General features: G+C 37.7%; 1 protein-coding gene across 1 annotated transcript in view; it reads right to left on the bottom strand.

The window, feature by feature from the left end:
• LOC114642666 (uncharacterized) overlaps positions 1 to 26,534 on the bottom strand; it is a 48,609-nt gene extending 22,075 nt beyond the window's left edge. Inside the window, exons 1-6 of the mRNA XM_051933780.1 lie at positions 26,184 to 26,534; positions 12,533 to 12,598; positions 11,583 to 11,755; positions 3,839 to 3,972; positions 516 to 584; positions 258 to 415 (exon numbers count right to left, since the gene is read on the bottom strand). Of these exons, the coding sequence (XP_051789740.1) occupies positions 258 to 415; positions 516 to 584; positions 3,839 to 3,972; positions 11,583 to 11,755; positions 12,533 to 12,598; positions 26,184 to 26,284 (701 nt within the window). The 5' untranslated portion in view covers positions 26,285 to 26,534. The remainder of the gene's footprint in view (positions 1 to 257; positions 416 to 515; positions 585 to 3,838; positions 3,973 to 11,582; positions 11,756 to 12,532; positions 12,599 to 26,183) is intronic.
• Between the last annotated feature and the right edge of the window lie 205 nt (positions 26,535 to 26,739).

The raw sequence follows: 26,739 nt of genomic DNA, 5'->3' as shown, positions 1-26,739 counted from the left end.
AGTAAGGATATGAGTTTAAAGAATATGAAAGTAAAAATACCTTTTGATTATAATAAGTACTGTGATCAATATGGCCAGATTTCAAAGTCTGTTATAGTGGACCTTGTGTAAAGTAAGAATGGATAAATCATGAAAAGGTTATGTCAAAGATTCAGAATATGAAATATTTAAAGTCTGTTATAGTGGACCTTGTGTAAAGTAAGAATGGATAAATCATGAAAAGGTTATGTCAAAGATTCAGAATATGAAATATTTACCTGAATGCTCTAGATAAGTTTGTCAAACATTGATTAATATAGTTAAAACGATGCCTCTTCTCTCCCTTTAATTCAACACCATTTTGTTTCATGTTTCTTAGAGTAAATTCAATAATTCTTTGTTGTGATGCATCCAGGTCATTACTTAAGCTTAGCTCCTTTATTTAAAAAGACATAAAATTGCATTAAAAAAGATAACATTGGATAAAATGATAAAAGTTTTGTATGCAAAACGTTGTATTCAAGGTCTTTCCTTACCTTAAATACATTATAGATTGGAAGGCTTTGCTGCAGTCTTGAAGACAATTCAAGAATAAGAGGTTGTGTCTAAAATCATATATATACATATATTTATGATTAGATGTTGAAAGAAGACAACAAACTATGGATTATAAATTACTAAAAAGAATCACTTTGGCTTTGTTTGCATTTTTTACATTTGTTTTTAAACTGCCTCGTTTCTTCATTCCACCACAAAGTCAAATACAAAATTTTGTTGCAAATGGCTTTTTTCCCCCCATTTCTTTCTACTACAAGAAAAGGGATCAACATTATCAAAATTTTACTGAATTTCCTCCATAAAATGCAATTTTTTTCTGGATAAGAAAAATATATTTTCTTATTTTCTAAGTCTCTGGCACCTAATCATACATGAATAATAATCTTAATATAAATGTGACCTCTCCAAGGTCTGTTTTCAAGAAGACAAGCCACCTTGGCCCACTAGAGAGAACTTAAACCTAAGAACAAATTCAGCTCATAACAAGGTCCAAATATAGAATAAAGAAATTACTGGAATATTAGTTAAAGATTAAAAATTAAGCAAACACCTGCTTAATTCATTAAGAAATTTCTGACAGTAAGCCTTGACAAAGCATCCATCCATAATAATAATAATAATAATAATAATTCATTACATTTATATAGCGCTTTTCTCAGTACTCAAAGCGCTATCCACACAGGGAGGAACCGGGAAGCAAACCCACAATCTTCCACAGTCTCCTTACTGCAAAGCAGCAGCACTACCACTGCGTCACCATTTTCCAACCCGCTGAATCCAAACACAGGGTCACAGGGGTCTGCTGGAGCCAATCCCAGCCAACACAGGGCACAAGGCAGGAACCAATCCCGGGCAGGGTGCCAACCCACCGCATGACACACACAAACACACCCACACACCAAGCACACACTAGGGACAATTTTAGAATCGCCAATCCACCTAACCTGCATGTCTTTGGACTGTGGGAGGAAACCCACGCAGACACGGGGAGAACATGCAAACTCCACGCAGGGAGGACCTGGGAAGTGAACCCAGGTCCCCAGGTCTCCCAACTGCGAGGCAGCAGCGCTACCCACTGCGCCACCGTGCCACTTGACAAAGCATGTAAAATCAAAATTCTTTTTGTGCCTGGCATTCTCTTCTAAACTAGATCTATCTTCTATGTCCCCTCCTCTCTCGTATGTTACACAATTTTTAAATCTGTCAGAGACAGCAGTATGGTGAGTCTTATACAGGCATTCGCTTAATTAGTGTTTTCAACAGTTTTTAGTACAACCCAGCAGCTTAACTCACATTGATATGCTAATGACAGAAGATTTGCTGGGGAAAAATATGAAAGAGAGAGAAACTGATCACTTCTTTTGACTTTTTGGGCATAAGTATTGTGGGTGTGGGTATTGTACAGTGGGTGTACAGAACAGGCAGCATTGTCTGTGAGTAATTTAAAGAGAGCAGGATCGATGGCTGAGTGAAGGTTACAATGTGTGGTGGAGTTTTAATCTGCTAAACTGAGGTGCAGATACAGACTGAGAGGTACGGGAAAAGAGGTAGATCCACAATGTGGCAGCATCCAGAGAAAGGTGAGGCGCCCTGGAACTGTAGGTTACTGGCAGAGGTGGCAGTTTGGGTCTTTGTGCTGGACCAGGGTGTGACAGACTACATGTGTGGATTTATAAGGATGTACTCAGGAGTGGATAATGTCATGCAGGAGTGATTTGATTTTAAAATTATTTATTTATTCATTATTTATTGGAACACCTGAGGGCACTCATTATTTTGTGGCATGGATTTAAAAAAAATATTTACTGAAATGCACTATTATGGAATTATTGAGTACTTTAATTCTTATTGTTTAATAAACTGTGCCTTGTTTTTGAACAAAAATTCTTGCCTGCCTATTCACTCACCCTGGTCCATCTCAGTTATGACTACTGATGTCCCCAGAGTAGAAGGTTGTGCCCTTGGGTGGTGGGCATGGGACATAACACATTGTCTAAAGAACTAGTCTATTCTTCTGTCTCATAAGTTGATCCCAACAACCAAACCCTACAGGGAAATTTTTGTATGATTGGAGATGACTAGGTTTTAGGCCTCCAAAAGGTATTCAGGACCTATAAACCTGTATCACCATGTGCTACGCCTAGAGATTGAAGTGAATTTTAATGGTTCTAAGGTCACCATTGGCTTAAGATTTCTCACTCTATTCCTGGGAAAGAGAGATAGGTGACTTGAGTGTCCCTCTAGGTCTAGCTCTATACACTATAACTTTATTTTTCTGCTTTACGATCCTCAGATCATTCTCTAAGTGGTTACTATCAGAAATATACTATATGTGTAACCTTGGATAATTCACTCCTCCTTTAATAAAAATATTTTTAAATAACCCAGTTATGACCTTTCTTTCTTTAAAAGATAAGAACTTTCCTCACTACCTTACTCTCCTTCTAAAGCAAACTATACTACTTTTTAATAGAGAGTTTCCATCAACTGCTATATGAACTCTAAAACTCCAGAATGTTTTTTGTCAAACCAGGATATTCTGTTCTTTATTTCACTCATACTGTTCCTCTGCTTTGCTCTCTCAAATGGTATCCAAATGCTGCTATGAAGTATATTGAATACACACAATTTCACTGATTATCTTGGGATATTAATCCATCCATCCATTTTCCAACCCGCTGAATCCGAACACAGGGTCACGGGGGTCTACCGGAGCCAATCCCAGCCAACACAGGGCACAAGGCAGGAACCAATCCCGGGCAGGGTGCCAACCCACCGCAGGACACACACAAACACTAGCACACACTAGGGACAATTTAGGATTGCAAATCCACCTAACCTGCATGTCTTTGGACTGTGGGAGGAAACCCACGCAGACACGGGGAGAATATGCAAACTCCACGCAGGGAGGATCCAGGTCTCCCAACTGCGAGGCAGCAGCGCTACCCACTGCGCCACCGTGCCGCCCCCAGGGATATTAATGACCCTATCAATTATCAACAAATGGTGGCTTTGTCAGACTTCAAGGTTTCGTGTAGCTTTAGTCCTAAAACTATTTTCTAGTACTCTAGGATAATCTGTTTTTTTCTTTTTAGCTCTCTTTGTACTTTCTTGCTAATCGTATTGGATGTACATTGATATTTTATAAGTGACATTGGATAGACTTACAGTACCTGCTATAGAAAATGAATAACTCTAAGCACAGATAGCATACATCACATTCAAAGCTTTTCTGCTCATTATATCTTAGACAATACATTTTTATCAGCTAAACAAATGCTGTACATGCAAAATAACCAACCTTCTCTATGGCATGTCTGAGTTGTGGAGAGTCTTTCACATTTTCTAGATGGGTTACAACACTCCAGCTGTATTCCAGGGGTCTTAATAATACTTCTAGGAATTCTACAATAGAGGCCCATGACGTGGGAAAATCTATAAACAAGGAAATAGTGAATGTGTTAGCATTATACTTTTCGAGGAGAATAAAATAAAACCCATAAAATATTTAGCAATTGTTGGAATAAAAGAAAGAACAGATGATAATTCTTTGAATAATGTCAAATGTCTTCTAATAGCAAAAACCAGGAAGCTAGGAAAAGAAATCAGTTCTATATATATGATTACACATTCAGAAGAAAAACTGTAAAAAATGTCAAAAAGCACTTTGGCAAAACATTTTTTGGCTTTCAAATTGCAGTATTTTAAAGCAGTTAAAATTAAAAGTGAAATGAAAAAAATAGAAACATACTAGTACTTATAAATGTATGTTTCTCAATGAATAGTTAGAATCTAACATAGGAACAATTTAAATTCTTTCAACAGTCTGACTACAGTGTTCCTGCATAATGTGTTAGCTATACATTTTTACGTGGAGAACATTATTAGGCACACCTATCTAATAGAGAATCAATTTATCCAAATAAGAACACTTTACATTTTTTAATGTTTAGACTTAACAAAGTGTTTAAAGTTCAGCTCATCTCACAGATGTTTGACTGCATTGAGATCGGGTAATTAGCGATGCCCCTGCATTAAACTGGATTCACTATTATATCCTTGGAATCATTCTAAACTTTTTTTTTTTAAGTCAGGTGTTATGGAAAGGCCTATTTGGAGGTGGGTACACTGCTGCTATAAAGGGAAATCCTTATTAGCAGTAATGATTAGAAAATCAGTGACACTTATATATTTGTTATTTTTGTACGAGGAGACCCAAAAAAACTGCAGAAACTATAGCACTGCCACCACCAGTCTGTATTGCTGACATTCTATCAGTCTGATCCAAGACTTCCGAGCACTTGTGAAGTTTTCAGTACATCCTGGCCATTTCATAAGCATGAATCTGCAAAGTAGCAGGATTCATAAAACAAGGTGATATTTTTCTAGTTGATTACGAACTTCAATTAGCACAACTGCATCTTCATATTTCGTTCCAATATCTCTTCAACAGAATTATTATTTTACTTAGGTGTTAAGTGATCAAGAAGCCAGCCATTTTCTTAATAAACAGTACATAAGTCTCCATGGCCTCTATGACCTACTTTCACTGTCAATATTGTCAATCTATTTCAGAAAACATAACAGCTATCTTGAATTTTATTTTTGAGTGGTGACAAATAACTGATACACTTCAGCCACAGTCAAGAATGAAATTCTCAATAGATTTGCTCATCTTGTTACATTTGTCTAGACCGGTATCTACTACCATGGGGTAGTCAAATCCATTTAAATCATGTGTCTTGCTCATTCTCACTTTTAAGTTGTAAACACACAATTCCTTTTTAGCCACCTGCCTACTTTAAATAATACTGCATGCACATATGACAGAGCAATCAATTTCTGTATATGGGAGGAGCATACGTATGTGAAAAGGTGTACTTGTACCTGTGCATTTTATACAGTGGTTTGCATAATTAGAACTTTCAAGAGAAGCTTTTCAATAAAAAATAACACATTAATCCACTCTTTCTGAAAATAATGTGATGGTCATCCTGCCAAACATTCATGAGTCTTTGAGAATACCTCACATAAAATATACGGCCTCCTTTCAAAGGTGAAAGCTGGTCTGAAAATGAATAGGGTTATGTACCTGGCCTTTACATGGCACCCTCATTATTCATTTCGGTCTAAAAGGCTTGGCCAACTAACATTCCTGCTGTATAAGCCATTTCACCATAGTGTCTGATAAAGTCAAATGGTGAACTTACAATCAAGGTCTGGTACTAAGTTCACTTATGAACAACCTTGTATGCAAAAACTGTGTTTGCTATAGACAATATAACTACTGCTGAAATATGAAAAAAAAAAACAGAAAGCTGACCACAAAATAAATGTATGGACATGCTTGAATTGCTAATAGGTGTGCATTATTGGACAAAATGTAATAGCAGCCTCTGTATTTTGGTATATCCCTGTTTATCAAGGTGCCAGAGAGTGGCAAAGTGCTACATTGTGTTTGCACATGCATGAAGGAATTGCACTGAATTATATACATGTGACAATGCAACTACTACTACAATTTAATACTTTAATTCATTGCCATAACACCAATTGCATGGATTTTAACTTGATGAAGTTCATATAAACAAAATATCAAAGCAAACATAAAACATATGGACAACAGTCATAATCATTTTTAAATACCCTACAAGTAACCAGTTCAACAAAAAACACTTAAGTACAGTATATTCATTATATTAGTTTGCAAGATTCTATAGTAAAGATACTAAATTAATGAAGCTCACATCTTGAGGGTAAATACTGCTATGAAACTTTCAGTTCTAGTCATTATAGATCTAAATTGTTTAAAAGATGAAAAGAGAAGTGAACAAAGGATAGGTAGAGTATAATTTTAAGGTTTTATGCTTTCATCTAGAACAGTAGATTGATTCTACAGAGATATCAGTATGTGATTTTAGAAGCATCTAAAATCTCTAGCTGTTTTTTATCCTAGGTACAGATACTGGCATAACTCACAGAAATAGACAAAGTCAAAACACATTGTGAAAAAGAATCTGTTTCAGAGCAGAACAGTCACTAGTTAACTTTTGTCACCACATAAGTATTTTCTGTGTATTTTTAAAAGTGTGGCTTTGTTTTCTATTCTGCAATTCCATTTTTCTTTCCCCAGCACCCAGGCTGATGTCTTGTGTCTAAATGCCTTTAAAGGTAATAAACTGGCATATATTCATAGTGACTCACTTGCTTGCAAATTAAACTATTTGTGCTTTTAGATTAATGCCCAAGTAATACAGGGATATACACTCACAAAGAGAGGACTAATAAGGCAGATCTCAACTACCTTCTCACAGGGTGCAGAAATACAATGCCTCCTGTCTGGCAATCATCAAGGTCTGAAAGAACTTATTCCTGTATTTATAAAAATACAGTAAGTGTCTGCCTTCTGTGCAGTAGTTCAGTGCAATAGTACCCCCCATCTAGACATCTTTTTGCTTCACCTTCCTGCTAGGATTTTGCCTTAGAGACAATTACTGCAAAATGTGCTGTGCCTCTTGCTGGAAATCTTATTTACCTTTCTTTCTCCAGTTGGAAATGTTCCTTTAATTAATTTGACTGTTCTAGAATTCTCAGTGGTGAGGATCTGGTGCTGTTGCTTGTCTCACCTGTTGATCTACTCAGGCTCATTTGTTGCAATTTAGAATTCTGATCTCTTTAGTGGTGGATTGGGGATGGACATCATGTAGAAGGTTCTTATTTTGTTATATGTAACTTGCTTTTGGTTCTTCTAAGATGTTTGTCTCTATCCCTTTCAATAAAGATTTGTTCCAAAATGAAAGTTACCATGCTAGAATTTTGATTCTCAATTTCAGCAGTGTAGAATTTCTTAGGATGACAGAGGAGGGATATCAACATGGGACTGTGAAATCACAGATCATTAATTCTATTGCTTAGCTAAAGAAAATATCTGTTATCCAGCAGCAGACTTTGCCACTTAGCTAATAACACAGCTTTTCCTGAACAGACTCTTCTTCATCACCTCTACAATATGGTTATAAAGGAGATTGTTCTCATAAAAATCACAATTATTATGTTGTATTCACTTTTATTTTGGAATTATTTAACCTACAATTTACCTCTTTACGTAAAAAGCTGTTGTTTACACAGAAAGAAATAGTGATGGTAAGATATAGCCCTGTAGTCAAGTTGGGTGGCTTAGAGACATGACATCCTATGGTTTAAGTTTCCTGATAAAACGGAAATCCAACAGCCAAAAACACAAGGGCAGATACATATCTATGTATATTACATTATTTTAAAGATTAAAAGGAATCCAAACATATATGCTATGTTACTGTAGATACTGAGGAATTTTAGAAAACTTCCGAAAAATTGTGTGGTCCACTGATGCATTTATTACATTAGCAAACTGATTTCAGGTCCTACTCCATATTATAAAAAATAAGTGACTGAAATATGGTTATTTTGATAGACACCAAGGTGATGGATCTGTAGTCATTTGGGATATCATCCTAATGAACGGATTAAATAGTTCACCTGGAAAAATAGGACCTAGAGGGCTGCTCCATAGTTTCAGTATTATTATTTGAACACGTCAGATTTATTTTCAGTGATGATTGTTATATCCCTGTAGCACCATCTTGGACAGTTTTGGTCGCAACTAACTTGTGATCTTTTTCTAAAGGCCACAACCATTATAATTAGTGGAGCAAGCAGAAGCTCTATATCCAAGCACTGGATTCTTTCTAAAAACAAATATTATGTTAATAATAGAGGATAGACACCCAAGATGGTATTAGGATTTCTGTATTGAAATTATTGTATTTGTGTTCATTCTCACAATGTGTTTTAGGTTCTTGTATATTAATTTAGTTTTGTTTCTTCTGGTTATAAGCCTTCTCCCTTGACTATGAATTTGTCTATAGCGTATTTCCAGAGTTAAAAACCCTAAGGTTTCTTTACCTCAGGAAACATCTCTGAATATCTGTATTTTTTCAGGTATTTACAGCAGATCAGGTTGACACTGTTGAAACAAATCTGTCTCAGACACAGGTGTAAAACTTCCGATGATTCATGCCACAGTATGCCTTGCAAACTCACAAACTTTCTCCAAAAATATCCACATTTACTGAGAATCTAATTATGCAAATTCTTTTTAAATTAGACATTTATCATCTGAATTATTCTCTCACATCTATGTCTGTCATAGTATATTATCCTGTTATCAAATATTGCTGCTTCTTTTTAACTTGGTGTTGTCTGTGTAGTTATTGCAAGTAAGTACCATACGTCAAAGGCCACAATAGACTTTAAAACTGTTCCTGTCCTTTTGCTCCAATGACTGATATATGAGCTTTAATAAGAGACTAAGATCAGTGTTCAGATTACAGTCAGAGAGAGAAAGCATCAAGACTTTTTTTTCAATTAGTATGAAGTTACTAAAATCTTTTCTGAGTTAATCTTCTGAATTAAGATCTCAGGTAAAGTCTAAGAGGAGTCAGATAGAGTTTTTGGTAGATCAGAGCAAATCCAGTTTAAATTTTTTATAGTACTGTAGTATACTTTTATTTGTAGCTCATTTGAGGAGAAAATATTTCAGTAAATGTGCACACGTTTTGATTTAGAGATTTTGGATGTGGCTGCATTTAACACAGCTAATAGACATATTGAGAACCATGTTGTCCCCTATGGTTTGGCTATTGTGCCTACAGTTTTCCAGTCATTCATTAACAATAATTTTTAAAATACACAATGGGAATTTTTGTTGTAGTTTATATTGACAACACACTGAGTTCTTTCTCAGGATCTGGAACAACATGCACTTTATGTATGAGAGGTGATAAAAACTTTAAATGAAAAATATTTTGTGAAACTAGAAATTAACTTCATAAGCCCTCCATGACTTTCTTGAATTATGAGGTATCCCAAAAGACACATCCAAAAGACACATACAGTGGATTTACCACCATATGGAACTAAAGGATACCAGAAAATTTTATACAAGTTCCACCTCTCCTTTACTTCCTTAACTATAACATTTTTCTCTCAAATTTATATGTGCTTAAGATGCTCAGACATCTTTTAACATATTAAATATAAATTTCACTTCTGTGTCAGTTTTATTTTATCCAAATGCTTAATACAATTCAGAATGGAGGCTGATGCCTTCTGTATCTGTGTGGGGGCAGTGTTATCTCAAGAGATTTTCATAGTAAGGAGGTTGCATCAATATGCTTAGTTTTTAAAAAAAATGACCACTGCTGAACAAAACCTAGGAGGACAATAATAATTTCATAAATAAACCATAATAAATGAGAATGCATTCAAATTAGATTATATCAATTTATTACAAAAACAACTGCAGTGGAACTACAAAAAAATGTAAAAACTCAGTTAGCCCAGACCTATATGAATGGGATCCTGACCAAATCAGTGACAATTTTCCTCATTTAACACTTTCCCACATTTAACACTTTAATTTGATTTAGTCCCTACAAAAAGGCAAAATCAGGGTTCTAATGAATATTTACAGCCTGCTAAATGTTTACATTTCCAGTCATTCATTATCAGACATTTTAATTTCTTATCAGCCAGGACACACTTTTTTGATAATATCACAAATATAGAACAGTGTGAACCTAAAATTATTCTTTTCCCAGAGACATTTTTAACTGACACCAAAGAAGGTTCAGATGATATTTTGTCTTTAGCTGAGGAGGCAAACTCTGATATTAACATTCCTTATGATACACCTGAAAGGAAATCATTTGTACTTTCATTTGTTCTAGAGAATGCTCTTTGATGTTCACATGTTTCGGTGATGTTTCGAAAGCCTAGCATTACCCAGACTACTGAATGAATAAGGAGGCAATTTTGGGGGGACAACATGTCTTGGTAAATATTAAAAAAATTAATGATTAACCTGTGAAGTATGCAATTCCACTAAATCAAGGTAAGAGTTGAATTAACTTGTATTTTAATTTCTAGGTATTCCAAAAGATGAAATTTCTTTTCGGGGGCCATAGCTTGTTTAATGTTTTTGGAGGTATTAAAGACATTTTTAAAAAGTTTTTAAGATGTACTGGGGATACTTTCCAGTTTAATTGTATTCAGTCCTGCCTTTGACGGAATTTTCAAGGAATGCTTTTCATAATTCCACTATAAAACATTTTCATTCAAGTGTTGTTATGGATTAAAACAATTCTGCCTTAATCTATCTTCAGTAGGCTCCTCGATTTCTAGTTTAAGAAAATACCCGACACATCCAAAAGAAGCTTGGGGACATCCTTGGAGGAAGTTGTCAATTGAAAAAAACCTCTGCTAAAGAATTTATGGAAAGTAAATACCTGTATTAGGTGGCTCAAGATTTTAGGGTCAGAAAGCAGGTGTGATTTGTTACAGAGGATATCATCCTGAGGGTTGCTTTTTGGAAACTGCACTTAAGTTAATTGGACCACATACAACTACTGTCTAAAAACATATAGTTCCAGTGACTCATAAGCTGACAATGCCAGTCCATTTCAAGATTCGTAACTGTTTCACATATCTTGTTTGCAGCCGATTAACAGGAAAAGCTCACAATTGAAGTGGATGGGGAGCAAGAATTTGAAATACAAAAAACATCAAGGTCTATGGTAAAAAGACTTTACAGTTTGGCAGAAAAGGGCTTTCAATTTTGCAGAACGTGCAAAGCCACTCAAGATTATTCAGGATGGATATGAATATGGTTGATAGTGTAATCTCAGTTGAATTATTACGAACTATGAACTTCAGGTTTTTTGTCAGGGTAGCACATACTGTGATGGAAATTAATAATCATGATCCAGCATACCTTAAAACATATCCATTGCATGATTCCTTCTCCTACACTGATTTACCTAGATTAACCCTCACAGGAGCAAAGGTTTCTTTCAACATAATTCTAAGATTCATTGGAACAAGTCCTCCTGCCAAGCCAAGGCCAGTGTCTTAGTGTTAGTGTCTTAGTGTTTTAGTAATACCTAATGTGTATAACAATTAATCAATTTAGTATAACTAAATGTCATATCTACTGATTAACTTACTTGATGACTGTAACTTGTGCTCCAACTGTTGTAGGCCTTTTTCTTGTTCTGCCACTGCTCTAATAATGCCAGGCACAATATGATCTACTGAGATAGCAGAGAAATGTGGTAGTCCAGATGTGTCAAGTAGAGGATTTAAGCTCTCTTTAAAATCAGACTCAGCTGACGCTACGCTTCAGGGAAAAAGGTAAAAAAAATAAATAAATAATGAAAATTAAAACAGGAAACATTTGCAATGTTATACTGCTGTTACTAATCAGTCTTTTCTATATTAAAGGTTACAGTTAAGGATAGATATAGAATTATGCAAATATTTTATTATATCAAAGGAACACAATTTTCTTTAAATAAAGTTCACTTTATATTATTTAAATAAGCAATGAAATTATTGTGCTGATGAGAAGTCATTTTTGTCTTTCCAGTGCCTTCTTTCATTTAGAGAGCAGCAAGGGTTATATGCAGAGTATGACACAAGGTAGGCACCCTTGAATTATTCCTGTGCTCCTGGTAATATAAATATGATCCAAGGATCTGGGGTGCAGTATGCTCACAGACAGTAAAAGACTTTGGTGCCCAGGTGTGGAAGCCAAAGAACATTTCAGGCTGATCACAGGGAGAAACATTCAAAGACAAGGCAAAGAGATATTAACATTCAATAAGAACAGCACATTTTTGTTTAAAGTGGAACCTGAGTATATGAGCAGACAATAAAGCTGACTACACCTCTAGCCCTAAACAGAACAACTAGGTTTCTGATTGTGACATTTTTCTCGCTTACATATAGTAAAGATTAACCCAAATGATTAAGGAAAAAAAAATAAAACAACAAAAAACAAAAATGACTATATCTTCACAAGGGTCTTGGTCATCTTGGGGGCATCCTATAAGAATATAGTTGAAAGTTATAATTTTATTGCAACTAAAGTAAATTATCTGAGAATGCACTGTACCTTGAAAATAAAGAGGAGGAACCCCACTTCCAAAGGAACAGCAGAATTAAAACTTGGGTGCAAATCCTGCATAAAATAAAACATTTTCTTTAGTACAAATATCACTTTTCATTTTGTTGTTCTTTCAGTGCAGCCCTGAATGTAAATTACCAACACAACTAAATGTCCAGTAAAACAAACTGAATTCAAATGCACAAGTAAAAGAATATAGTTTATATCTAGACAAATGTTGTAATGTAAAAATATATAACTATCATGTTTCAGCTTCTCAGCTTTCTGAAAAAATAACAGAAAAGTGTGATAATTTCAGTTACAGTAAATGCATATCAATGCTAGTTTTCTTCCACCATGTCAAAAGAAAGGCCAGGTGAATTACTAATTCTGAATTAACCAATTTTAAACATGTTCAAATCAGTTCAGCTCAATTTATTCTTGTATATCACTCTTCACCTAGTATAGCTTCAGGGCGCTTTATAGATGATTTACAAATATAATATGATATCAGAAATGTTCTAAACCTTACATAATTAGTAAGTATAATTATGCATACTACACCAGAGGTGGTTCCTGTCTTACTCCCATTTTTGTAGGTATAGGTTTCCCCTCACTGACAATCAGGTAAGTAAGATATTGAGTAAAGAAAATGAAGGAATGAATTGATAAATTAACCTTTTTCAGATGTAGGTTGAAATTAAATGTAAATCTCAATTTAGTCTTTATTAAGAGTTCTGTTTTATCATGCATTAATTTAGATTAATTTAGAGTAAACTACAGTCTAAACAGAATATTTGTTCAATTAACAGGAGGCTACCAGAATAACCAGACCACCAAGGTGACAAAGTACATGGTGGGTCCCACATAACTTTTGTAGAAAGAAAAACACACACATACAATGAGGAAAAGAGGATTTGCACAAGGTAGTGAGATAAAGCTGGAGCCACTAGTAGAGTATACCATTTCACATATGCTGAGAATCCAAGAGGCACAAAACTCAGAGGTATCAGTACAGTAGACTGAGGGGTGCATACTTGGCCTTATATGAATAAAAAGAATAAGGCAACAGATGGTTGGCAGGAGGTTGGAAATAATCCTGATCAATGAGGTAAAAGACAGCTGCTTTTTGACAAAGATTTAATGGGAAGAAGTCAGGAACATAATTGGGAGAGAGAAAAGGGGATGAGGTGGGGGGATGCATAAAGGACAGCTTTGCTGCTACTTTTAAAATGGATAAGGGTGTGTGTGAGCTACCTTACTGGGTACAGATGGGTCAAGATCCACACAGACAAAACCACCAAGTGTTTACTTCTGTTATCTGTTTACTTTGTGTCCTCACTTTTGCAAACTCTTTTAGTGTGCTCGAAGACAACATACCATTTGCTGTACTGGCAATTAGTTTGAATGTCATCAAGAGGATGCTCCATCTCTTAGTACACAAAAAGAATGTGTGTTGACCATTGGAACCTAAAGATGAACCGAAAACTACAACCAATTCCCATACAAGGAATTCAGAATAACTATACATTTAATAGGACCAATTTCTTAGTGCTATACAAATGCCGGCAGTAAGTTGAACCCGTTTCCAGTGAGAGTTGGACTCCGCCAGGGCTGCCCTTTGTCACCGATTCTGTTCATATCTTTTATGGACAGAATTTCTAGGCGCAGCCAGGGTGTTGAGAGGGTCCAGTTTGGTGGGCTCAGGATTGGGTCACTGCTTTTTGCAGATGATGTTGTCCTGTTTGCTTCATCAGGCCGTGATCTTCAGCTCTCTCTGGATCGGTTCTCAGCCGAGTGTGAAGCGGCTGGGATGAGAATCAGCACCTCCAAATCCGAGACCATGGTCCTCAGCCGGAAAAGGGTGGAGTGCCCTCTCAGGGTTGGTAGCGAGATCCTGCCCCAAGTGGAGGAGTTCAAGTATCTCGGGGTCTTGTTCACGAGTGAGGGAAGAATGGAGCGTGAGATCGACAGGCGGATCGGTGCGGCATCCGCAGTAATGCGGGCATTGCATCGGTCTGTCGTGGTGAAAAAGGAGCTGAGCCGCAAGGCGAAGCTCTCAATTTACCAGTCGATCTATGTTCCTACCCTCACCTATGGTCATGAGCTATGGGTAGTGACCGAAAGAACGAGATCGCGAATACAAGCGGCTGAAATGAGTTTCCTCCGCAGGGTGTCTGGGCTTTCCCTTAAAGATAGGGTGAGAAGCTCAGTCATCCGGGAGGGGCTCAGAGTAGAGCCGCTGCTCCTCCGCATCGAGAAGAGTCAGATGAGGTGGCTCGGGCATCTGATCAGGATGCCTCCTGGACGCCTCCCTGGTGAGGTGTTCCGGGCACGTCCAACCGGGAGGAGGCCCCGGGGAAGACCCAGGACACGCTGGAGGGACTATGTCTCTCGACTGGCCTGGGAACGCCTTGGGATTCTCCCGGAAGAGCTAGAAGAAGTGGCCGGGGAGAGGGAAGTCTGGGCATCTCTGCTCAAGCTGCTGCCCCCGCGACCCGACCTCGGATAAGCGGGAGACAATGGATGGATGGATGGATGGATATACAAATGCATAATGAAAGCTCAGTGAGAATGCACTAACATATAGCTTGAGTCAATTATCTGTCTTTAAAGCTGACAGTCTTCCAAGCATTACCTCCAATTAAGATAAATAAGTAACTTACTAAACCTATAATGCTGCCTTACATACCATACCACACCATACATTTTCTAAGCACACTTAATCCAGAGCAGGATCACAGAAGGGCTGGAGTCTATCCAACAAGCACAGGGAATAAGGCAGGAACAATCCCTGCACAGGGTGCCAGTCCACCAAAGGGGGAACACAAGCACACACTACATACATACACTAAGGCCAATGTATGGCCACCAGTCCACCTAACCTGTATGTCGTTGGATTGCGAGAGGACAAAAGTATTGAAATTCGAATCTGAGAATTCAGAGTATGAAAACAAAGCTTTTAAAAGAAGAAGGCTGCTTCATGGACCATTGTTAGAACAAGGAAATGTAACCACATACCTCTTGCTCTTAATTTGGCATCCAGACAAATTTAGAGAAGATTTAAAAAATGTATCTTTTAACATACACAATGGATATGCCCCTCCCTTTTACCAACAATGTGTTCACCATTTGGCTTACATTGTGATCAAAAGACAAAAGCTTTAGGCAGCTTTTAGCAAGGACCAAACAACTTCTGGAAAATCTCACAGACTATTAATTAAAATACACAATGTTCATAAGATCAACACAAATAATAATCAAATACTTATTTATATCTTACAATATGGTTAATGATTGATTATTTAAATTATAGAATACTATATATAGGCATGTCGACCAAAGATGGGTTGAGATGGGTGTAAAAATGGACAGAACAATTGAGAGAGTATAAACATAGTCTGTGCAGTTTAAATATTTATGTCCAAATATTCATTTGACATTTTAAAGATTTTTACAGATAAAATACTAAAAAAATGTAAAAGTCACAAAATAATCTGCATAATTCTGGTCAACCAGGACAATCCAGTTAAATGCACAACATTATCAAACCTATTAATCCAGTTCAGACCCACACACACGCTTACATAGGGCTAATTAAAAGTCACAATTGAATCTACCACATATTTATAGAAGGAAAACTGTAGTACAGTACCTTCAAAAAAACACATACAGATACAAGGAATACTTCCTCTTTCGGCTGCTTCCATTAGGGGTCACCACAGCAGATCATCTGCTTTCATATCTTCTTGTCCTCTGCATCTTGCTCTGCCACACCCACGACCTGCATGTCTCCTCTCACCACATCCATAAACCTCATCTTAGGCTTTCCTCTTTTCCTCTTGCATGGTAGTTTCAGCCCTAGGATCTCCCCTCTACACATGTCCAAACCAACGCAATCTTTCCTCTCTGGCTTTGACTCCAAATCATCCAACCTGAGCTGACCCTCTAATGTACTCATTTCTAATCTTGTCCATCCTTGTCACATCCAATGCAAATGTTAACATCTTTAACTTTGCCACCTCCAGCTGTCTCCTGTCTTTCTGACAGTGCACCATCTCCCGCCCATATAACATAGCTGGTCTCACTACCATCTTTCACTCTTGTTGGTACCCATCTGTCACAAACCACTCCTGACACTTCTCTCTACCCACTCCACCCTGCCTGCACTCTCTTCTTCACCTCTCTTCCACACTCCCGTTACTCTGTACTGTTGATGCCAAGTATTTAAACTCACCCACATTCGCCAGCTCTACTCCCTGCATCCTCACCATATCTCTGACCTCCCTCTCATTCACACACATGTATTCTGTCTTGGTTCTACTTACTTTCATTCCTCTCCTCTCTACAGCATACAGAATTTCCACCTCTCCAGGGTCTTTTCAACCTGCTATCAACTCTAGTTACACATTACAATGTCATCCGCAAACATCATAGTCCACAGAGACTCCTGTGTAATCTCCTCTGTCAACCTGTCCATCACCATTTCAAATAAGAAAGGGATCAAAGCCAATCCCTGATGTAATCCCAACTCCACCTTAAACACATCCATCATTCCTACCGCAGACCTCACCACTGTCACACTTCCCACGTACCTATCCTGTACCACTCTTAGATACTTCTCTGCCACTCCTGACTTCCTCATACAACACCACAACTACTCTCTAGGCACCCTGTTATATGCTTTCTCAAGGTCCACAAAAACACAATGCAACTCCTTTTGGCCTTCTCTATACTTCTCCATCAAAACCCTCAGAGCAAACATTGCATCTGTAGTGCTCTTTCCCGGAATGAAACCACGCTGGTGCTCACTAATCATCACCTCCCTTCTTAACTTAGCTTCCACTACTCTTTAGCATAACCTAATGCTGTGGCTGATCAATTTATCCCTCTGTAGTTACTACAGTTCTGCACATCACCCATAATCTTAATCTGTACCAGTATAGTTCTTCTCCACTCCTCAAGCATCCTTTCCAAGATGGCATTGGTTAAAAACTCCACTGCCATCTCTCCTAAACACCTCCATGCTTCCACAGGTATGTCGTTTGGATCAACATTCTACTCTTCATCCTCTTCATAGCTGTCTTTACTTCCTTCTTGCTAATCTGTTGCACTTCCTGGTTCTCCACATCATCCAACCTTGTGTCTCATTCAACTCATCATATGCCTTTTCTTTTGCCTTCACCTCCTCTCATTTATATTTACTTATTTGGCTGATGCTTTTACCCAAGGTGACTTACAACATTTATGATACAATTGGTTACATTTCTTTTGTGTTTTTTCCAATTGGAGCACAGGCAGGTCAAGTGACTTGCTCATGGTCACACAGTGTCAGTAGCAGGATTTGAACCCACAACCTCAGGGTTTGCAGTCCAAAGCCTTAACCACTACTTACCACTAATTCACTACCTGTCTCTTCACCTCATGCCTTATCTCCTTGTACACCTGTCTAGTTTATCACTCTGAGTATCCCACTTCTTTTTTGCCAGCCAGCCTCTTCCTCTGTATATTCTTCTGTACTTCCCCATTCCACCAACAGGTTTCTTTGTCTTCCTTCCTCTGTCCAGATGTCACACCAAGCACCCTTCTACCAGTCTACCTTACTTATGCTGTAGTTTCCTGGCTATCTGGAAACTCTTCAACACTCCCTAGTGCCTGTCTTACCTTCTCCCTGAACTCCACCTAACAATGTTCCCTTTTCAACTTCCAACATTTGATTCTTGGCTGTGCCCTCACTCTCCTCCTCTTTTTAATCTCCAACATCATTGTACAGACCACCATCCTATGCTGCTTAACTACTTTTCCTTGCCTTCAGGCTGAACCCATTTGCATAAAAACCAGGGAGGACTCTATTAAGAAAATAACTGGAGGCGAGATACAAATCCATGATGTTGAATCTGTGAAGCAACAGCATTTACAACTGAGCCACTATGCCACCCCCTTTTTTATTAAAATATCATTTTAAAAAAATTGATTTGATATGACTTTCACAAGAGTATTTTGGAGAAAAAAATGATACTACACTAAAAGTTTACAGTCATCTTTAACTCTTATTCAGTTTATTGTATTAATTAAAATCCAAATTTAAAAGTACAAATAGACAATTTTTTAAATTTTATTTTTAGCTCTGGTTTCCTCCTACAGTCCAAAGATATGCAGGTTAGGTGTAATAGCGGTTCTAAATTATCCCTAGTGTGTGCTTGGTGTGTGTGTGTGTGTGTGTGTACCTTGCGGTGGGCTTGCGCCCTGCCCAGAGTTTGTTCCTGCCTTGTACCCTGTGTTGGCTGGGATTGGCTCCAGCGGACCCTCGTAACCCTGTGTTAGGATTCAGGGGGTTGGGAAAATAGTATGGTATAAGTTTTTAGTGATAACTACTTGTAAGTTAAATCAAGTTAAAAAGATCTAACTGTAACTCTGAGGTGCTGCAGAGATATGATGCAACTACAGTTAAAATTTGGACTTACTTTTAAAGTATTAAGTATTAGGGAGTTTTGAAAGATGAGAACTTTCAAATTAATTCATAGGAAAAGGGTAGAATTATTCTTCTTATGCAGATAATATAATGGATTTTTTACATTTTTTCCCTCTCAGCAAAAAAAGCAACAAAAATGCAAAATGTAAAAATGAAAATAAAGTAATATAATTAAAGCATAGAAAAGACAATGTCTTTGCATCGTACGAAAAATTACACTCCAAATTTAACTTTCCAGCAACACATTTCTTTCACTACCTTCAAATTAGAAACTTTGTTAAACAGAACCTGCCCAATTTTCCTCACCTCCCACCTCCCTCTATGCTGGAAAAATATTGCTCAGTTTTGAGGACTTAGACAGCATTTCTGCAATATATAAAACCATTTTACATTGGCTCCCTTTTCAAAGGTCCAAGAGGACAGTTGGAAAAGGATATCTCACTCAATATCTCCGAAAAGGAGTGGAAGGTAGCAATACAGAGAATTCACTCAAGCTCTATATGTGCAAAGCATACACTTATTCAACTCAAAATTATATATTGAGCACATCTGTCTCGTTTAAAATTGTCCAAAACGTTTCCAGGGCAAGATCCAACCTGCAAATGCTGCAATCAAGTCCCAGCCTCACTGGGTCACATGTTTTGGGCCTGCACCAAATTAATATCATTCTGGACCAAAATTTTAAATTTTTTTTAAAAATTTTTCAGACAGCCTTGGTGTCACAATCCCTCCTAACCCATTAACAGCTGTTTTTGGTGTACTCCCACATGGGCTTAAAGTGGAGGAGGACAAACAAACTGTGATTAACTTTACTACACTATTGGCACATAGACTTATCTTGCTAAATTGGAAGAATCCTAACTCTCCTCTTTTAAGTCAGTGGGTAACTGATGTTATACAGTATATTATTTGAAATTGGAAAAAATCTAATTCTCACTTATAGGATCTGTGCAGAAATTTTAAAAATTTTTAAAACCTGGCAGGATCTAATCAATAACATTTTAGAATAATCTTTTAAAGCACTGAGAAAGCAGATTCTTTCCCCATTTCTTTTTCTTCTCCATTTATCTTTATTCACTTATCAATTAATCTATTTACTTATTTTTACTAGTTTAAATTTTATTCTGCTGTCCATTCTCTCTTTCTCACGGGTGGGGGTTGATTTGTTTTCAATCCTATTTTTGTAAAATTGATCTGTTTGTATGGAATGTTTTGTGATTTCAATAAAATCATCCATCCATCCATCCATCCATTTTCCAACCCGCTGAATCCGAACACAGGGTCACGGGGGTCTGCTGGAGCCAATCCCAGCCAACACAGGGCACAAGGCAGGAACCAATTCCGGGCAGGGTGCCAACCCACCGCAGGACACACACAAACACACCCACACACCAAGCACACACTAGGGCCAATTTAGAATCGCCAATCCTCCTAACCTGCATGTCTTTGGACTGTGGGAGGAAACCGGAGCGCCCGGAGGAAACCCACGCAGACACGGGGAGAACATGCAAACTCCACGCAGGGAGGACCCGGGAAGCAAACCCAGGTCCCCAGGTCTCCCAACTGCGAGGCAGCAGCGCTACCCACTGCGCCACCAATAATATCAATAAAATTAAAAAAAAAAGAAAATAAAGCAATACAATATATAAAACTGTACAAACATTATCAGTATATACTCAAGTAAAGTTGTTAAAGGATAGTATTTAGATCATCATGACATGTACTACATGGTAGTAAAAACAGTTTTTAAAATTGCAGGTGTCATTTATCATGCTACTACTTGATAACAGTTTCTGATGATGGTGATTGTGATACTTTGTTATGGGTCAGCATTTGGATGTAATGGTATGCTGTTTTGTACTATTTTCACAACTCATTCGATAGTATTTCAGACTTCTATGTTGTTTATCATTCTGCCAAATAGCAGTCATAGTCAGGACACATTCTGAAGTGAAGAGAACTATCGTATTTATTCTAAATTTACTGTCCTAGAAACAGATCAGTGTATGACAGACAAGTATTAATTTTCAGTTTAAATATGAAATGTTTTTAATGTTCTTTCAGTTTAATTTACCAAAAATAAAAGGTACTATAATATACACTGCTTAAATAAATCTAAGGAACACTTAAATCACACATCAGATCTCAGTGGAAAATTAGTAACACGGTGTTATTCATTGAGAACAAAATGATATAACAACACTCAATGGGAGCCAAAATTACCAACAATTTGAGGGCTGGATTCAACATCACCAATAATTAAAGTCAAAAATTAAAAACACAGGCTGATACAATTTGTGTGAATTTTATCATGACAACTCATAATGTGACTCAGTAGTACATATGGACCGCTCATGCCTGTATGCACTCCTGACAATATCTGGGCATGCTGCCGATGAGATGGCAGATGATGTCCTGGGGGATCTCTTCCCAGACCTGGATAAGGGAATCAGTGATCTCCTGAACAGTCTGTGGCCGATACATAATGTCCCAGAGGTTCTCAGTTGGATTCAACAACAACAACAACATTTATTTATATAGCACATTTTCATACAAAAAGTAGCTCAAAGTGCTTTACATAATGAAGAGAAGAAAAATAAAAGACAAAATAAGAAACTAAAATAAGACAACATTAGTTAACATAGAAAGGAGTAAGGTCCGATGGCCAGGGTGGACGGAAAAAACAAAAAAAAACTCCAGAGGGCTGGAGAAAAAAATAAAATCTGCAGGGGTTCCAGGCCACGAGACCGCCCAGTCCCCTCAGGTCTGAGGGACATGCAGGCCATTCAATTTCATCAATGGTCACATGAGGCTGGGTATTGACCTGGACCAGGATGAACCCAGGGCCCACTGCACCAGCATAAGGTCTGACAATGGCTCTGAGGATTTCATCCCAGTACCTAACAGTAGTCAGGGCAATGTTGCCTAGCACTTGAAGGTGCCAATTGTGGTACTCTTTGGCGAATGCCAATCGAGCTGCACGGTGATGGGCTGTGAGCACAGGTACATCAGGCCTTCATGCTACTCTCATGGAGTCTGTTTCTGACAATCTGGATGGCTATGTCTATGGTTTTTATCCTACTTACAATATAATTTCAAAACATCAAAAACTCTAATGAATGAATGTATGGGTGCTGTTGGAATGTGATCTATGATTGACTAACTCCCTGGCCAAAGCTGCTTCCTAATTTGCATCAAGTGAGTCCTGAATTAAGTTTACAATTCAGAGTCACAAAAGACACCCATTGATAGAAGGTCATTTTATAACAGACTGCCTTGAGATCATCAACATGATTGAATATCGGACAGAGTGAGGACAATGCTGAACACATGGAGAAAGAAGTTGCAAACACCATATAGACTGTACCTCAGCAAAAATGTATCTCTGAAACCAAAGCAAACACCAACTTCTTTATCATATTCATATACAGCTTAAACAAAGGCAGGTTAGATGGTTTGCTAAGGAGAATGACATTAAGCCATCGGTCACAAACTAATAATTAATCTCCATATTCTTTATACTAAACTGCCTGCCAGTGTTTTTAAATGTTGTGCTTCATGCAAAGTTCTATATATAGTAGAGGTTACTTGGCAGACTGCATTATCTGGTGCATGAGAAAAGTAGTACAGTCACAAATGACCAGCTCTTTAGTAAAATTTTTTGGGTAGGTCGTTGTCTCTGGTGATAAAGAGCACGGCTTAATAGCAACATTCCAAAAATTACACTTGACTGTGTCTGCTTTAACCGATTAATTATTTATATGTCCCTCTGTCTTATTTCTTTACTAAAATCTTTTGAATTTAGCTTTTCTGTTCCTATTTTAAATTCCATCTTGTCTATTTGGCTCCTACTGTCAATCACATTTGTTTACATTTTTTGGACATTAATTTATTATTTCTGATCTTTTTTTAACCAACCTTATTACCTTGACCTGTAAAGCACCTTGTGATGGAACTTACTGAAAAAAAACTAAACTATAAAAACATGAAACACAAGACCCTACTGCATTGTAACTTGAACTGAGTAAGACAATTTGCAAAGTTGATCATTACGAAAGACGTTACTGTACAAATAACACAGAATGGCTTAATTGTGCTCAAATGCTCAAGCATTGAATTCAGTATTAGATACTCTGTTAAGTGGTGCTCAGTATTGTTTAATATCTTTAAACTTAATTAGTTTCCTGTTAATAAAACACATCCTTTGTGTATAAACTAGTGGTATCAGCTAAAGTTGGAAATTGTCCTCTCTGGCTAATATAATTTCCTAAAACAAAATTGATAGAGATCTTTTGCAGTATAAACTAGTAAGATAAAATTTAGTAAAAACTAAACTTTTAATTGTATTTATTATAGTCACTAAAGTTACTAACTTTACCATTATGTTTTTCACAGTCGATACATTCCTACAGTGCAATAGAACTTAATTTGGGATTGCTTTCTGCCTTCTATTTGACATTGCTGCAATAGACTGATTTATTGTGGCCTTGTACTGAAACAAATGGGTTTGGGTATTAGATAGGGTGTATTTTATAAAGTACCCTTCAAAGACCTCACTTTTTCAGTTAAATTTAGAGAGAAATTAACATTACACTGTTAAGGAGAACTCCAAATCACTATCAAAATTAACACAATGAAACACATTTTAGAAAAAGCACGGTTGAAATGTGCCCAGCAGAATAATCAGTATAATTAAGCAGAAAGGACCAAAACGGGCTGAAACAGAAGTGGTTGCTGGTGTTGCCTCATAACTCCAATGTCCTGGGTTTGAATCATGATCAGGTTTATATGTTTACCCAGGACCCCACTGTGGGTTACTTTGTCTGGGTACAATCATTCCCATTCACATCTTGAACATGAATATGAAGCGACCTGAAGACATTAAATTGGTCTGATGTGAGAGAATGAGGACATGTTCATAAATGTACCCTGCACAGAACTGACTTCCTGCTCAGCATTAGTTTCTGCTTTGCATACAACTATTGCAAAGCTATGCTCCAGTGACCAGAAACCTGAATTGGATTTAGAGAGCACGACAATGGTTGGATTAAGGAAGCCCTGTTAGGGCAAACATATTGGCCCCTATGTGGACAGCCAACAATGATACAGTTTGGATTTGCACATAGAAGCAACATTGGCTCAAAAATACTGAGCAAACAGACAGGGAGCCCAAATTTGGTCATGAACCTGAAAAAGTTCATACCTTACTCAATTTGTTTATTTGTTTTCTATACCTGCTTATCCAGGGTGGTGTTGCAGGGCAGCTGGGACCTATCCCAGAAAGCAGTGGAAACAGGTAGAAACAACTCTTGGACAAGGCACCAACCCAGCACAGGGTAAATATACTCACTATGGAAAATTTAGCATCACAAGTGCACATAATCAGCATGGCTGGACTCTGGGAGGAAACCACGTGGACAAAGAAAGAACGGTGCAGGGAGGACCCAGGACATGAACCCCATTTTCTTCATTACTATTGCACCACCCTGCTGCCCCCTCTTGCTAGTCCTTCCTTGAAACTTTTTTCTAGAGTTCAGTTGTTTTTATAAATTGAATTGTGTGTAATTTTGAAAACTTACAGGGTATTAATTAATATGAAAAAGAGTAGGAAACACAACACTAATGTGGTTTTAAACAGTTTATTCTTAAAAAACACAAAATACTTGTGCATTAATTGGTACTAGACCAGTTATTTTGCAGTGTTACAACCCTGAACATGAAAACATAACCAATAATAAACTGTGCAATTTTAGTCAATATAAAAGCAATATTTTGTGAAGATGTACTACAATCAAAATTTAAAACATACCAACAATAGTAATTTTCAGCGTTGCTTACTCTGCGACAATATTAAAAAGCCGAAAACTATAGGGGTAGTGATTACATTGGTCCAGCGCTACCAAACCAGCAGTGTGCCAATGAAAGATTTACTGAACTTGTACTGCCAATGATTTGCCACTTGGGAAACTTTCTTTATGGGGCAACTTGTAGCATCCCCCACACAGTCAGGAAGTGTGGTATTTAATTGTTTATTCCCAAGCCCACACTGCCCATTGTCTGCCCACACGGGGCCACTTTATGTATGTTTGCTGGGGACCCTTGAATCAGCCCCAGTCTTGGACCGGTGTGATATTTTTAATTGGGTTTTCCCAAGCCCACACTGCCTACTGGGGTCACTGTGTTCATGTTTGCTGGGGACTACTCTTTGCACAATGTCAATACCAGGGATGGCCAACTCCGATCCTATCTGGAGAGCCACAGTGGCTACAGGTTTTCATTCTATTTTCTTAATTAGTGTTTAGTTTTTGCTGCTAATTAACTTCATTTCATTTATTTGCTATTTAAGACTCAGACCCTTTAAATCAGGGCTGAGCAACGTCAGTGTTAGAGGGCCACAGTGGCTTCAGGTTTTTGTTCTAAACCAATTGCTTTATGAGGAATCATTCATTGCCGATGAAGCGCTTATTGCTCAAGTGACTTACAGTATTTCTGCTTCATTTAAGTTGTCTTGCTTGTGAAGATTTTGAACCTTTAATTCCTTACTTTAGCCTTAAACAGCTGAATTCATTGTTTAAACTGCTCCTTATTAGCAGTAAGAATCAAATAACAAAGGAAGCAGCACTTCTACATACAGCTTGTCTTCATGTCCACCTGTTTGTATTCATCATTCACTATTTGGTTTAATTAAGCGCTCACAAGGAAACTGAAGAAAAAGTGAAGAACTCAAAAATTACTCATCCGTTTTAGGCTTCAAACACCCTTGGATGATACATGTATGATTAGAAAGCCCCTGATCAATACAATCAAACAAGACAGTCCTAAAGTAGGATTAACTTCTTTTTCCATTATTTGATTTCAGACATTGTCGTGTATTAAATATAGGAACTTATAGCTGAAACACTTTTTTAGTTTGAGAATCGTGCCTACAACGAATTCAGTGGGTTGCCTCCTATGCATGTGGTTTATAATTACAGTTATTGTAAAAAAAAAAATGCCGGTGACAACTTCATTCACTTGACTTTATTGGGAAAGGCGTTGAACCCGACCGAAACAAAACGGATTAAAATAGAAAACTACCGGGGATTCTGATTTGACAATAAGCACCTAAGTCGGTCGTTTTGCTAAAAGCAACCACACCTAGCGTCTCTGCAGCAATCGTACAAGTTTCTTTTAATAATGTATACTTACAGGAAACCTAGCTTGCGGAGCGAAAATCCCGAACGCAGATAACGCTGCGAGCCAGAACCACAACGGACAGGCAAACGCAGCAGCCACCAATAGCCTTTCATCCCTCAAGCATACAACTTAACTTGCCGCGAAGGAGATGGGAGTCTGCGGGCTCGCGAGCAAACAAGGAAATGACTTTCTTGAGTGCTCGCGGTGCTCAGGTGCAGGTCCACCTGCCAGGCAAGGCGGGTGGAGGTGGTAGGCGGGCTAAGGAAGTGTGACTTAGCTGCGTGTGAGCAGGTGCAAACATGACACAGGCACTTCTGCTTCATCTTCAGCTCCAAGTGAGTAAAACCACTGCTTAAACGTACCCAATAAGTGGCACCTGCCAAGCCGTTGTCATGGGAACGGAGTTGTTAGATTCCCGCTCGATTCTGCCGCTAGAAAACCTGAGTGCTGCGTGGAGCAAAGAGCACCGTCACATACAATTATATCAAGATCCTGCCGTCATGCGGCATCAGTAAGATGAGTGGCTTCAACCAGGGAATACTGGGTCCTACTTTGTGGAATCAACAAG

This window comes from Erpetoichthys calabaricus, chromosome 11 (genome assembly GCF_900747795.2).
Source record: "Erpetoichthys calabaricus chromosome 11, fErpCal1.3, whole genome shotgun sequence".
NCBI classification, from domain to species: Eukaryota; Metazoa; Chordata; class Cladistia; order Polypteriformes; family Polypteridae; genus Erpetoichthys; species Erpetoichthys calabaricus.
This window is presented reverse-complemented; position numbering and strand designations above follow the sequence as displayed.